Raw genomic sequence first — 15,021 nt, forward strand, 5'->3', positions numbered from 1 at the left:
CTGTTGCCCTGCACATCCGTTTACTAATCTCGGATCAGATACAATTCCTGAGCCGTCAAACAAGTTATATCGATGTGTATTTTGTATCTGGATGAACAGAAAACTTTTTTGATAAAAAAATTTGAATAAAATAATTGTTAATATGCAAAAAAATCCATTGAATTACTGTTTATAGTGAGATAAACAGATATACTTCATGAAAAAATATATTCATAAGCACAAAGCACATCCTGCATATAAAATCCATTCATTTTTCTCTTATGCTGATAATTGTAAATAGTCAGCAAATACCTACATTGTTAGTAAGCTAAGCTTAGACTTAAATGAAACAGAATATAGGCAAGTCAGCTTGCAGGTCTTGCCTTGCATTTGGCCGAATTTTTCACTCGGACACTTCTGACTCAAAAAATCTTGTTGAGTCTCTCCAAGTTCACAGCAAAAGTCTACAGTCCCTCTGCAGCTTTAGAGCCGCCCGATTTCTTATATTAGCTTCAGTGTTTCCTAACATTTTGCTAAGTGATATGATTAAATTCCATCACAATACATTTCTCCAAACTAAACTACAATAGTACAATGAAAATATTTTTACAAGCCTACCTTACAAACTCTCCCCACAATTCCAAAAAACACGACACAGTAAAATTCCCTACAATACAAGTGTCCGGGTTCCCCATAATACGTTTCCCTGACCGACTACCTTACTACTGCTAATAAAATGTGCCTAGCAGGGAGGCTAGCGACCCAAAAAGAAAAACTATGAAAACTTTATAATATTGTACAATGCTGTGTCCCACAGTTTGAGAAGAGCCACTGACCTGTCCAATGTTCCTGGGAAGTTTGCAAAAAGATCCACAGAATATGTTTAGTTGACATTCTCACCTTTATGAACCTCACACTTTATTTGATCTGTATTGCACATCTATTGCACATCACTATTTGTTTCAGTATACTGTAGCTTTCCTTATTTATGGAATTTATTACATTGTTATTTTTAGGGCCCTATAGTATACCCAGTGCATAGTGGCACCAGGTGTGATGCAAGTATTAGTCAGACGTCATTGTCCCATCTGAGCTCCTATGGGAGTGTCGGCCTTAAAATGATATGGAATAAGGTACATTGTTGGCACATTGCTTTTTTGAGGCAGTGATTGTGATTCTGACCAACCAAAACATGGTTAAACGTCAATGCTGCAGTACTTCATTGGTTTAAGGTGCGTTATCAAAATAGTTCCATGCCCCTAGAATGGCATGTGAACACCTCACATACACTGTTTACACGCACAAGAAGGCATGGCAGTGCAAAAACATGCAGAAGACTACAATATGAAAGATAATTAATCTGTACATCAAAATATTTGAAGAAATATATGTGTAGGGTTCTTCTGGGCAGGATGACCCAACAACACTGGTGTGTATAGAATGATGAAAAAAGATGGTTTGTTTGTGTGCATTCTTTTCTAGTACCTGGGAAATCCACAATTGTAATCGCAATCTGTCAAGGTGGAAGCAAACCTGTCATTTAAAGGGATCGGAAGATAACATTTTTATTGGTTTATAGCATGTTACACACTTAACACACTCATGACTAAACACAACCTTTTTGGACCATGCACCTGACACTGCAACTATTATTCTGCCATTAAACTAGCAGAAGTGGGTTGGCAATGCCCTGAAATAACTTGCACCGTGTGCTTCAGATTATGAGCGTTAGAGTTATCCTTTTCACAATGTTATGCGTGTTAATAAACTCAGCCTTCTCTTTGCTGTCACTAACTGCTGTAGCTTCAATAGTGGTGCAGTTTGTCTCAAAATTTAAACAGATCCATATCTTCATCCTTACAACATATTAGAGTTAAGGTTTAAGGTTTAAAGTGTTTTCAGTTTCATATTTATTTTCTCAAATTTTGGAAGCTATTACACTCCAACAATTTTTATGTAATAGCTGTTATAATTAGAGGTGCCAATCCAATATTCGTGATCGGCGCCAATCCATACCTTTTATATGGATCGGCTATCAGTCATATGTGACTAATCCACACTCGATACTTACTTATTTAGTTTTCATCAGTCTGTAAAAAATATAGCTAATATTTCTTGGTAAATCGATTTGTACAATCAACCACACGACAGCTCTTTCTCGTTATATATGGCTTTTTTTCTTCGCCGTTCAAGCCGAACATTAACGCTGCCACTCAGTTTTTTGGTACTCAATTCTGCCTGCTGTGATGTCATGCACATACCCTTTGCAGTACAAGGGGCATAAGAATATCAGTTAAGAGGATGATGACTTGGAAATACTTTATGCTTTTAACGATTAGTGGCACAGTGATTTGCAATCTTTGTAAAAAAAAAAAAAATTTAAAAGGTGGAAGTAACGTTCAATGGAAAATCCCACTAAACAAATTGCACAGGATTATGCAAGACAACGCGAATAATATGAAAAATGGCTGATTTGGGAGTCACTAACTCGATCTCTTTTGCGCACTCGATACAGCTAATGATACACAAAGGACTGCAATCGCAACAAAGTTGCTCTTGCTAGTACGAGAAAAACTGTGGGGCATTTTAAGCATTCGCCACTTGCGTATACTCTACTGGAACATATTAAAATTGAACTACAAATATCTCAAAAATGCGTAAAACAAGATGGAACAGTACGTTATGTATGTTTCTAATGGCCTAATTAAAGATTTTTTGAGGTATATTTGTTAATTTGTATTTACCAGTTTAACATATTAATATGAATATATATATTAAATATAAGTATTTATACACAATATAATAAAATATTGTATTTTTTTCTACAATGTAAAATAGAATAAAATAAAATAAAATAAAATAATAGGAAAAAGAGCTCTCTGTTATCGGAATCTGTATCGTATTGGCAGTTATCAGAATCAGATAGAAACTGAAAAATGTGGACTGGTTCATCTCTTATTATACTGAGAATAAAATAATTACTTTCTCTGCATCTTATGTCAAAATAACCTCAATCACAATGATCATATTTAAAAGGGCAAAAGTGATAAATAATATTGTGAAGAAACCAAGTAAGCCCTGAACCTCACACCCCCTCAGTACTCCCACAATATCAGTAAGATCATGTGAAGGAAACATGAAATCTCCTGTGCAGTAGAAGCCAATATTAATATATTATTGTGCATAATGGCCATTCAAGCGTGTTCACTGAATTAACCTCACCACAGTAGAAGTGTTAAATATATGAATAAGTATATCATTTATATTATAATAAATTGTATCATATATTATTACAAGATAATTGCCAGAAAATCTTGGAAAATTAGCAGAATTAGTTGACAATTGAGTCAGCAAAACTAGCATTAAACAGACACACACACACCAATTTAATATTTCTCCAACCTTAAATAATTTTTACTTTTATTTCCTGAGTGAATCTTACCAGGGCTGTAGTCAGCAGTCAAGTTGCTGCTACTGCTGGGGGAGTTTGAGATGTCTGACACCACAACGCTTATGCCTGCAGTGGGGCTCAAACTGCCACCCCGTGAAGATGACTCACTGGTCTCCGAACCAAGGGATGTGCTAGACCGAGTGTCAGATGATTTGCGGAGTTTTCCACTGAGGAAAAAGTTTCTCATCTTGCTCCGTCGTCCTTCACCTCCCTCATCGTCTTCATAGTCTTCCTCCCCGCCACCGTCACTTGGCAGTCTCTTCCGTATATGGGGCAGGACCTGAAGACCTCCTGGCACGATGGCAGAAGATGAGTCCATATCCCCTCTTTTTTTGCCTTTCATGCGATCCTTCAGCTTATCAAAAGGAGAGCGTGGTTTATCTTTCGCAGAGAGGTCATACATGCTAGCAGTCAAGTTATTGCGTGTGAACTGTACAGTGACCTGCACTTCGCCTCGATCCTTCTCCTTTTTTCCAGATTTAGAATGAAGCTTGTACCACCTGGAGTGACAGATTAGAAGAATAACAGAGCATTAGTTACGTAGTTTAAACAAACTTCCTTATGCGCAGTGCTTGCAGGGACCCTGTACTGGACAAGTAGCACGGAAGGTACATAGATAACCATCTAATAATCGGCACTACAAAAAAATGGTTGAAAGGCTTTTGAAGTAGTGCTGTACACATCAGGTACATAAGCCGAGGAAAAACATTTCAAAAAGCAAAACAGTTCACATTTTATTTTGGTCATGTTTGTTGAAATATGTTATACAGCTCTGGAAGAAAAATAAGAGACCACAGCACAATATTTTGTTTCGCTCATTTATGGGTTTGCGTCTGTGAATAATACAAAGTAAAAAGTATGTGAACCCCTTGGAATTTTCTATATTATTACTATACTATACTATAGATTTTCAGAGAATATTTGACCATATTGTATAAATCATTCAAATTGTGAAACTGAAGGTTCGAAAAAGTAAGTGAACCCCAAGCTAATGACTTTTTTAAAAGCTCATTGCAGTCAGAATTTAGCGCACCTGGAGTTCATTTAATGAAACGAGTTCAGGGGTGTGGCCTAGAATGCCTTTGGTTGATAAAAACCACTGAAAAGGTTGAGTTTGGGTTTTGACAAGAAGCATATCCAGATGGGAATCATGCCTGGCACAAAAGAGTTGAAGACCTACGATCAAAAATTGTTATGTTACATAAGACTGGAAAGGGTTATAAAGTCATCTCAAAGGTTCTGCATATTCATCAGTCTACTGTTAGGCAAGTTGCCTATAAATGGAGACAATTTGGTACTGTGGCTACTCTGCCTAGAAGTGGGCGCCCTGCCAAGATGAGCACAACGCAAAGTCATCTTTGAGGTAAAGAAGAAGAGTAGAGTGACAGCGAATGACTTGAAGTCATCAGAACTGTGTAACATCTGTACTCATGATTCAACAATATGCAAAACACTGAACAAGAAAGGAGTCCATGGCAGGACACCAAGGAGGAAGCCACTGCTGTCAAAAAGGAACATTGCTGCATGCCTGAAGTTTGTGAAGGAGCACTTGGACACTCCACAACGATACTGGGAAAATGTTTTGTGGAGTGATGAAACTGAAATTGAACTATTTGGGAGGAACAAGCAGAACTTCATTTGGCGTGATTTTAGGTCACTGCATATCAACAACAATCATCCCTACAGTAAAGTATGCTGGAGGAAACATCATGACGTGTTTCCAACAACATACGCGAGTTCAGTACAAGTATTATAAGTAATTCCTTATCAGCACATCAAAGAGAAAGCCTGCCAGATTACATTAAAAAGTAGATGGGAAATAGACCCACATTTGCCTTCAGAGCTGTTTCAAAGGCAGACCAATTGTGCATTCAGACAATATTTTTTGCAGCAACAGTAGTGCTGAGCTGTTATTTTTGCACTTGTGGTCTTCCTGTTAGCGTTAACAAGTTAGCCATTCCCCCCGACCTCACTCATTAAGTACTTTCAGCTACAGAACTCCACTTGACTGAATGTTTTTTGTTTACCATTTACTGTAGTGCAATAAAATGAAGAATGGTATTCTGAGGAGGTTAGCTGTTACCGTGGTGCTGGACCCACCAAGCCTAAATGTAACAATCACATGGTGTTTAGCTCACCTAACACAGTAAACCTTTTGACCCTGTAAAAAGAGGTTTCAGCCTTTATTATAATGAGACCTGGCATTTTTTCCATCTTTGACTTATAAGCTGAATGGATACACATAGAATTTGAAAAGATGTAATGTTTGTAACAAAAAATTATGCTACCTCTCCAAAATTTACAAAATGTTAAGTTACTCATCTCATTTTTAAAAATGGAAGAATTCATAATGTTCCACAAAAGTTGGTGGTGTAAAAATCTGGTAGTGTAAAATGTCAGAGTTCTTTCAACTGTTTTATTGTAGCTTCTCTTCTAATTAATTTACTTCAGTAGATATCAGCTGTACTATGATAATGAGGTTTTGATGATAATATAAGTAAAATATCTTTACTGAAAGACTGTAGCTTAGAACAGATGGCAGCCACTCTCTCAGGGTAAAGTTGAAACTAGTCTTTCATAGCTTAATGGAGTACGTACTTATCAGTTCCACAGATGCACAAAAAATCCCCACTGGGAAAAATGCATAAGCTGGTATAGTTTGATAAGTCGTATGTATGTATTTTTTTTGTTTTACGTGCCTGCTGTCGTTCAGCTGAGCGTAATAAATTTCCTATTACATTAGAATACATGAAAGAAGAAAAATCATACTAGTAAGAAAAACATTGTGAATCCTAATAATTAGGATTTAAAATAATATTCACTAAAATATTGCAATTTATAAGAACAACTGTTATAAAAACATCCAAAGTATTATGTGGTTGAAGCACATATTTAGCAGAAATTTATTAATAATAACTGTTACTTTATTGATCCCTGTGGTAAAATTCTCCTTCACCTCCCCCATCTTACTCTCTGTAGGTGAAAGCAAGCTGGCTACAAGGGGCAGCCCCCCGTTGAGGCACTCAGGGAGCTGGGGGTTAAGGGCCTCGCTCAAGGACCCACAGACCTGCTAAGGCCAGGCTTGAAGCAGCGACCTTCCAGTCACAGGCACAGAGGCTTAGCCCACTGAGCCATACGCCGAAGCATATTTACAAACAGAAGGGACTTAGCAATATGTCTATTTCCTTTGGTATGCTGCCTGTCATACATCCACTAATCCATCCATTCATCCACCTATTCCAGGAGCCTAAAGCCTATCCAGGCAGCATAAAGCACAAGGCAGGAGTCATTGGAATACATGCAGACAATCAGTACATGAAGAAATACCTAAGAGTGATAGATAGAGGGATTCAAAATGTGGTTTTTCCACCGTCAAGATAGTGAAATAGATTTAGACACACCCATGAATGTTAGATGTGCTTTATGTTAGATCGTCAAAATAGACGCATTACATCACGGACTCTATCAGGACTGAGTAAGGTTGACTTTTGTTTTTAATTGGCACATATGGAGTATGAATATCAATTATTTGTTTGTTTTGATTGACTGACTTATATTTTTCAAGTGTAATCAAGTACTTTATGTCAGATTTTGGTTTTATTTAAAATGAAAGGGTGTTTTCCTCTGAGAAACATGACCTATGCAGGTTTCATGTTTTTGGATAAAGACTGATAATGCAGACTTTCACAGAGAAAAATGCTAATTAGTACCACTGGTGCAGAAAACCATTTATACACATTATTTAACTTTTTGGCAGTCTTGTGGACTGTGCCATCCAGTCTGTAGAGGACAGATTCTGGCCCTTTAGAAATATAAGAGAGAAATTTGGAGTTGTTTTGAATTTTGAAAGATCAGTGTGAGCTTTGGGTGAAAACTCTAACTTGTGGAGGAGTGTCACATGTGGACTAGGGTGACTTAGTAATTGAAATCCAAAGTCATCCAAAACTCCCACACCCAGAGATGAGCTCATTAGAGCTCTTGAATTTATCAAAATGACCTTTATCTGAATCTGAGGGTAGCTCAACACATTTCCAGTACTCTCACTGTGATCGCGGCATCACATGAACAGAGCTTTCCAAAGCTCAAGCTAATTAAAACTTATTTATGGTCCATAATGGCGTAGGAACGACTACATGGATTGGCTATCATCAGTATTAACAATGAAGTTACACAAGACTTTGCATCCAAAGTTTTAGAGTAAAAATGAAGAGGACCTGTGAAGGACCTGGGGCAGGTCAGAAGGGAAACTCGGGCAGAGCAGGCAGGTCTAAAGAGAAACTTGTTGAAGCTTTGATCTATTCTAACATTATCTAAATATATTGTGTATGTAAGCTAGTTCTTTTATACTTTTACTTTTAAACAAACTTTTATACAAAGGATTTCTTTTGATTTATCTGGTCATTTTGAAATATTTATAGTTTTATTCGCACTTCATTTTTTGTAATGCTCAATCGTTTGTTCACTCATCGTTTATTCGCTAAATTGTTCAACTTATTCTGTGTTAACTTATCTCATTTTGCACTGAATAAATGCTGTATTGAGCCATACTGTACAGTATGTGGATTATTATCGTTTTCAGTACTACACATTTCGCGAGCTTCTAGTCAAGTCAACAGTTTTCTGTAGTATTTCTAATGTGACTTTACACATGATTAGTAAATACTGCTGCTGACAGTGGCTGAAAAAGGCTAGGACCAGCAATGCTTATCTGCTTCTGTTTAATCAGTTTGCCAAAGGTGGGGTGTCTATTAAATAAATATAATATATACTAACATAGGATATAATGTATAATATACTTTGTCATTCCTGAAGATAAATGAACAAAAACTGGAAAAAAGGGAAGTCTGTAATAAAGAAATTATTGTCAACAATATAGTATAACAAAATGCAGGAAGTCTAATCTGGCACTTATGAAGAGAATGAGGTCGGACTTCTGTCTTTCATAGGATGCTATAGTCAGTGTTGGGGAGTAGCTAACTACAATTAGCAATGCTACTAACTTAACTACATTTTTCAGTAGCATACCAGTAGTGCAGCTACTTTTAAAACGCTGTAGCTTTTCCGGTAACTTTTTTCTTAATATATAAATAGTGATGTAGTGTGGTAACACTGCTAAGTAAAAGAAAAAATACAGGTCATTCCCAGCTTGTGACCATGGCGATTCATGATCGATTGGCTTTACGACTGTTTCAGTCCAAAACTGGTGATAAAAAGTTTATAACAATAATGAACTAAGAAAATGGTGATAGAGGTTAAAAATTCCAAACGATATGACTTAAAGGTGATATTGTTTTATTATACAATATACTATATGCCTACATATGATCAATTTTCCATATAAAATAAAGGGCTGACAGAACCATTCAGTTGGAACAGATTGCGGTTTTATGTCCACGATGAGCAGTTAGTTTTCTTTCTGTTTTTCTTTGTTTTTTTTTTTATAAACTCAGTCAGACTTTATGAAACTTATGTTATGTATATATTTATTTGTCATTTGTCAAGCAATAATAAAGCCAGAAAAAAAATTTCAGCTACCAGGTGTTTCTGATTGGTGTTTTTCCTTGAATACTCTGGGGATAGATGTTAAGGGTTGAAAAATACTTCATGGCAAATAATACTTTAGACACGTTCATTACAATGCATAGGAGCACTTCAGTTCTTGGACAGATTATTAAAATCTATTTTTTTGTTGTAACCCTTTTAATTTTCACACAGAAATTGTAAAATATTCTTGGTTTACACCAAATACAGAAACTTTTATGAGGGTTAATTATGATTTGACATTACATTGTTAAAACATGGATTTTAGTTTCAACTTTTAACATCATGTTTCATATTTTTTTATTAATTTGCTTTGAGAGTATCCATCTATCCATCCATTTTCCAAACTGCTCATCCTACTGGGTTGTGGGGGGTCTGGAGCCCAACCCAGAAGCAATGGGCATGAGGCAGGGAACAACCCAGCCCATCGCAGGGCACACTCACACACCAGTCACTCACACATGCACTCCTATGTGTAATTTTGTAACTCCAATTAGCCTCAGCATGTCTTTGGACTGTGGGGGGAAACCAGAGTACCTGGAGGAAACCCCACGACGACATGAGGAGAACATGCAAACTCCACACACATGTGACCCAGGCGGAGACTCGAACCCGGGTCATAGAGGTGTGAGGAAACAGTGTTAACCACTGCACCACCATGCCGCCCCACTTTGAGAGTATCCTACAGCATAAATATTAAGTATTACCGGATGAAATAGATGTACTTAGCTACTTTTTCTCTTTAGCTTGCAGTGTAGCTAATTACGATATTAAAACAGTAGGTTGGCTGTAGCTTAGCTACTTTTAATCATAAGTAGCTTGTAGCTTAAAAAGCTGCCATTTAAAAGGACCTTCCCCAACCCTGGCTATAATATACTAACATTCCATCAGGATCATACTGTACTCTCACTGGTCACTGTTAGGGACACCTTTTCAACTGCTTTCTGGATCGATAAAGCAAATATCTAAGCAGCCAGTTATATAGCAGCAGCACAATGCATACAATTTTGCAAATACAGGCCAGGCACTTCAGTTAATGTTCACATCAAACACCAGAACAGGGGATAAAGGTGATATAAGCGACTGATGTGGCTGTTGATGCCAGTAACTCAAATAACCACAATTACAATTAAGATTTGCACAAGCGCATCTCTTGTCAACAAGTCAAACCTTGGGATACAGCAGAAGACTGCACTAGGTGCAATTCCTGTCAGCTAAGAACAGGAAACTGAGGCTACAGTGGGCACTTGCTCACCAAAATGCAACGATGCAATATTGGAAAAACATTGCCTGGTCCAATGAGTCTCGATTTCTGCATTCAGATGGTTGGGTCAGAATTTGGCGTAAACCTGCATGGATCCATCCTGCCTTGTATCAACATTTCAGGCTAGTTGTGGTGCTGTAATAATATGGGGGTATTTTCTTCACACACTTTGGGTCCCTTAATATCAATGCCCCAGCCTACTTGAGTACTGCTGCTGGACTACCTATCCCTTTATGACCCTATGTCAACATGGACCAAAGTCACTGAGGAATGCTTCAAGCACACTGCTGAATCTATGCCATGAAGGATTCATGCAATTCTGAAGGCAATAGTTGGCCCAACCCAGTACGAGAAAGTTGTACCTAATAAAGTGGCGAATAAGTGTATATATTGGGTTAGAAAAGGCAAAACATTTCTGAATCCAATAAAATTATCCTACCATTGCACATCACTTTAACACCTTTTATATAATGTTGAAGTCATACAGTATTAGTGTACTGCTACAAAATGTCACTAAGTGCAAGTTAAAACTTGACCTTGAATAGCAATAATTACTAAAAAGGCCAAAAACACTATATTTTTCAGTGACAACCTCGCTACCCCCAGTTCCTGCTTGGGCTGTAACTCTAACACTAAATAGACCAAAACAGTGACCAAGATTAATGATTGATATTAGAACTCATATCGTATTAGTATTCTAGCAGTAAACATGGCTGGACAAAAAAAATAATAATAAAATATCTGTGATACTTTCCTGCCTTTGATGTTCTATTGTGGGACCCATTACAAGCAGTAGTGGCCTAATGGTCAGGGAGGTGCAGTTGTGATTGTACAGTTGTGGGTTCAAATCCCCGACCAGCAAGGTACCACTGAGGTGCTGCTCCCTGGGTGCTGAACTAGATGTCCACTGCTATGTCATGTATGGGTTAAATGCAGAGGACACATTTTGTTGTGGTGTGCCACCAATGATAAATAATCACTTCACTTATCAATCAAACATTATCTGATGAATAGACAGCAGATTCTTGTCACATCACATCTGGTTTGTAAATTGAATCACCACACAGCGTGAACTATGCCTGTTCTTCTTCAAAATGGAAAATGGAGAATGGAGACAGGTTCCTCAACCTGCTTGGACCTCAATACTGAATACAGGTATTCAGCTCTTTACATATGCTTTGGTCACAGAAGGCAGACTACAATAGGTCTGTTACTTTGGTATCAGCAGAATGTTCCTCTATTTGTGGGAAAATCATTCGGCAGCATGCCTGGCTGCTATGCTATGTCATTAAGTTCTATTACAAATCTGCATGGGATACAGTATTTCTCACAAATAAAAAGTAATAATAAGCTGTACAGTATGTTTCATAGACTTCAGTGACACGCAACACAGTATTTGATTCCATGTGGCGTTTAAGTGTAGCTCGCTTTTAAGTACAGTAATCACACTTAGAATATTCAAACTTAAATTGAAACTAAAGATGCGCCATTTAAAAATAAAATGGCAACCTGCCTATTAAGCTACGTCAGCAAATTCTAAAGGACATCACCTGATCGCAGAATGCGTATGTCAAGCAAAAAGTAATAATAATTGTTTAATAATAATATGCACACATTCGTGATAAGGGCTGCTCTGAATGACGCGACGACTTTCTCCTTTAAAGATGTCAGATATTAAGTTTCCTCATACTCTCACCCGCTGCACGACTAGGTCGGTCGAGTTGAGAGAACGCAGTATAATATTATCTTAACTTATAATTTAGACAGGCCTCTGACAAGAAATTGCATTCTCTGCGATTAATTTACTAGGTAAAAGCAGCTGATCACACGATTCTGAAAGCACTGTGCACGCGCGCCTGCGTGTGCACGTATGAAATGACTGCCACTATACTGGCAATTTGCATAGCCCCATGGTACCCTTGCATCAAACGCTGCAATAGATTGAACAAAGAAAATAATACCTACTGGTTTCGCATGCATATTCCATCTTGGAAGACTTTATTTAAAGCGATGACTGCTTGCCCGAGAAACACATCGAGTCCCATTAGTGCACGGTGCATCACCGTGACGATCAGGTCGCCGCTCCGTCCATCCATATCTAGCACCCCTGGTAGCAGCTCGAAAGTGCATTCTTCCTTCCACTCTGGGCTGGTGCTCTTCTCCACCACGCAAGTGGAGAACTTCTCTTTCCCCAGCTGAATGATACTATACGAGTCGCTGGTTCCGTGTTTGCCTTTGGCCCGCAAGCACCTGGCTCGGAGGACTGTCACCTGCACATGAGTTGGCAGCCATCTCAGCTCTTCATTAATCGACATGTCATGAAACGTTGCAGCAAGTGCAGAAAATCAGCCGGAAAAGCACAAGAGAAACAGCAATGTGGCTCTGCCTGCGGCTTACCACTAGCACAGCATTATGGTGTATTCATCACTCCGCTATTTTTCACGCGATGCTATGCTGAAGACCCTGCCTGTTAATCACGAAGCCCTTGGACACCTAAATTTGTTTGCTCTGGGCGTTTTCGCTACTACTTGGGTGACCGTCCCTCTGCAGAATTTTCTCCAAGATCATCTGAATGGCTGGGGAAGCCGAAGCGGCCGTCGACGTCACTTTCATCCCCCTGACGGGACGAGGAAGTGCCGTCTGAACCCATTTCCCCGGTTAGCTTCAAACTTGTGCGCATGCTTTTTCTAGGCGCTATATATATATATATATATATATATATATATATATATATATATATATATATATATATATATATATTGAAGATGTTTACTGATGTTTCATCATTACAAATTAGGACTGATATGATAACAGCACAAACGAATCGTAGTAACCTTAGTCATTGTATTGTGCTTATTGCCATAGCTGTTTCAAAAGTATTGCATCATCACCAGAAAAATTATAGTGTTATTCACGATATAAGGCACTCAAAGGCATCTTTTCATGCGGAACTTGCCGGAAATTTTAATAAGTACGACCGATTGGTGTTACATCACATATTTATAGAATTCTGCGATATATGTAACTCAATAGGTGGAATCCCACCAGATTTTCTTTGATTTATGTCATTTTTAAGTTGTTTCATCGCTATATGTATCATTGTATGTAAACTAATTTAGAAAGCCTCTTTACTATACTGCATTGTCACGTAATTATAGGAAAGTAAATAAAACTTAATATAACTATTGAAAGAAATACCTGTCACCATTTATTATAACAAAATAACAAAAGTCTTAATTGTACAGTGAAAACATCTAGAGTGAAAATGAAAAGGGAGTGACATTTAACCTGAAGTTTGTTGGAAAAGCCCAAAAGATGGACTGTGCTATTAGCCATTTATTAAGGTGCTTACCCAATGGATGTGTATAGGTGTTAATCAAATATTGACATGAAAGTCTAGTACTCTGTGGATCAAGATGTTTAATGGCTAGATGACAGTGAGGTTATAACAATATGTCTGATGTCATGATTTATGGGACAAGATTCTAACAGTTCTGGATGCTGTTCAGCCAAATGGCTATTTCAATATCAGGTTAAATACTAGAACCCGTGGCCATACAGTCAGTGGAAATTAGCAGGAGAACATTTTAAAATGGATTTGAGGAAACACTTCTTTACACAGCGTGTACCAGAGTAATGAACAGTCTTCCTGCTAGTGTAGCGCAAGCTAAAACCCTGGGTTCCTTTAAATCGGAGCTAGATAAGATTTTAACAACTCTGAGCTATTAGTTAAGTTCTCCCCAAATGAGCTTGATGGGCCTCCGCTCGTTCATAAATCTCTGACGTTCTTATGGCAATTTCTCATATTATGCCGTATGTGATCTCACACTAGAAATGATGCTATTTATGTAAGAGACACTTTTATCTGAAGCCTGGATAGATTGGTGGGGGGGCGGGGGGGGGGGGGGGGGCTCTTAATCTGTTAACCTGAGAGTTGTCTGGAGTGGTAACTTGCAACAGGGTTCTAACCTGTTGTGCTACACATCACTCCTCATTAGGGTAAAGTTTATATTTTAATCATAATTGACAGAAGAGGAATAACAGTTCAGTAATTTCTTGGCTTGAGATTAATCTAAAAATGAACATGGAGAAGATACCAGATATTTATAAAAATCATCTCGTCTTTCTTTTCCCCACCAAAGCCACATCCATTCAAAACTTCAGTTTTGTTTCATCAGACTAAAGGACACACTTCCAAAACTGATCCCCATGATTCAAATGGTCTTGGACAAACCAGTCCAGTTTTGATACACTGCTGTGTGAGTGATGGAGTTTTTCTTGGCTCAAATGAAAATACAAATGGTGTAATTTTATTTTATTTTTAATTTTGGCAGGATCGTTGCACATACACTTTGAAAACTAATACAGTATTTTATCATCATCATTTTCTTTTTTAGTAGGAAATACCTCCCATAGCTAGAGGTAACATGCCACCACACCAGTCTGCTGCCCACCTCCTCCATGCATGCAAGTACCTGCTTAACCTTAGGCATAGAGGTACTGGAATGTGACAGGGTGCTGAGAGAAATAATGGCTTAGCATCTACTTTGAGCTCAATTTTACACTCCCTATCCAATTTAACTATCCCACTTAATAATTTTGGAAATTATCATATAATACTGTGCTCTTGTCATCTGTCCTGACATTGCTGTGAACTTCCCTTGGCGTTATACTGTATAAGGCTTTGTACATATAAGACTCTGGTAGTTTCCTCCAAGTCTGGAAAGCCTTCTTTCCTATAGCTTTCCTCTCATAGGACGTATCATTATCTACTGAGCTAACAGTG

At 37.9% G+C, this 15,021-nt stretch overlaps 1 protein-coding gene across 3 annotated transcripts in view; it reads right to left on the reverse strand.

Moving 5' to 3' along the window:
- Positions 1 to 12,885, reverse strand: part of LOC125723234 (rab11 family-interacting protein 5-like) — a 28,277-nt gene extending 15,392 nt beyond the window's left edge. For 2 of the 3 annotated variants that reach the window (XM_048999645.1, XM_048999644.1), the window contains exons 1-2: positions 12,201 to 12,885; positions 3,422 to 3,930 (exon numbers count right to left, since the gene is read on the reverse strand). In XM_048999645.1, the coding sequence (XP_048855602.1) occupies positions 3,422 to 3,930; positions 12,201 to 12,550 (859 nt within the window). In that variant the 5' untranslated portion in view covers positions 12,551 to 12,885. The remainder of the gene's footprint in view (positions 1 to 3,421; positions 3,931 to 12,200) is intronic. The other variant, XM_048999646.1, reaches the window with a different exon arrangement.
- Between the last annotated feature and the right edge of the window lie 2,136 nt (positions 12,886 to 15,021).

The sequence above is a fragment of the Brienomyrus brachyistius genome, unplaced genomic scaffold (genome assembly GCF_023856365.1).
Source record: "Brienomyrus brachyistius isolate T26 unplaced genomic scaffold, BBRACH_0.4 scaffold46, whole genome shotgun sequence".
NCBI classification, from domain to species: Eukaryota; Metazoa; Chordata; class Actinopteri; order Osteoglossiformes; family Mormyridae; genus Brienomyrus; species Brienomyrus brachyistius.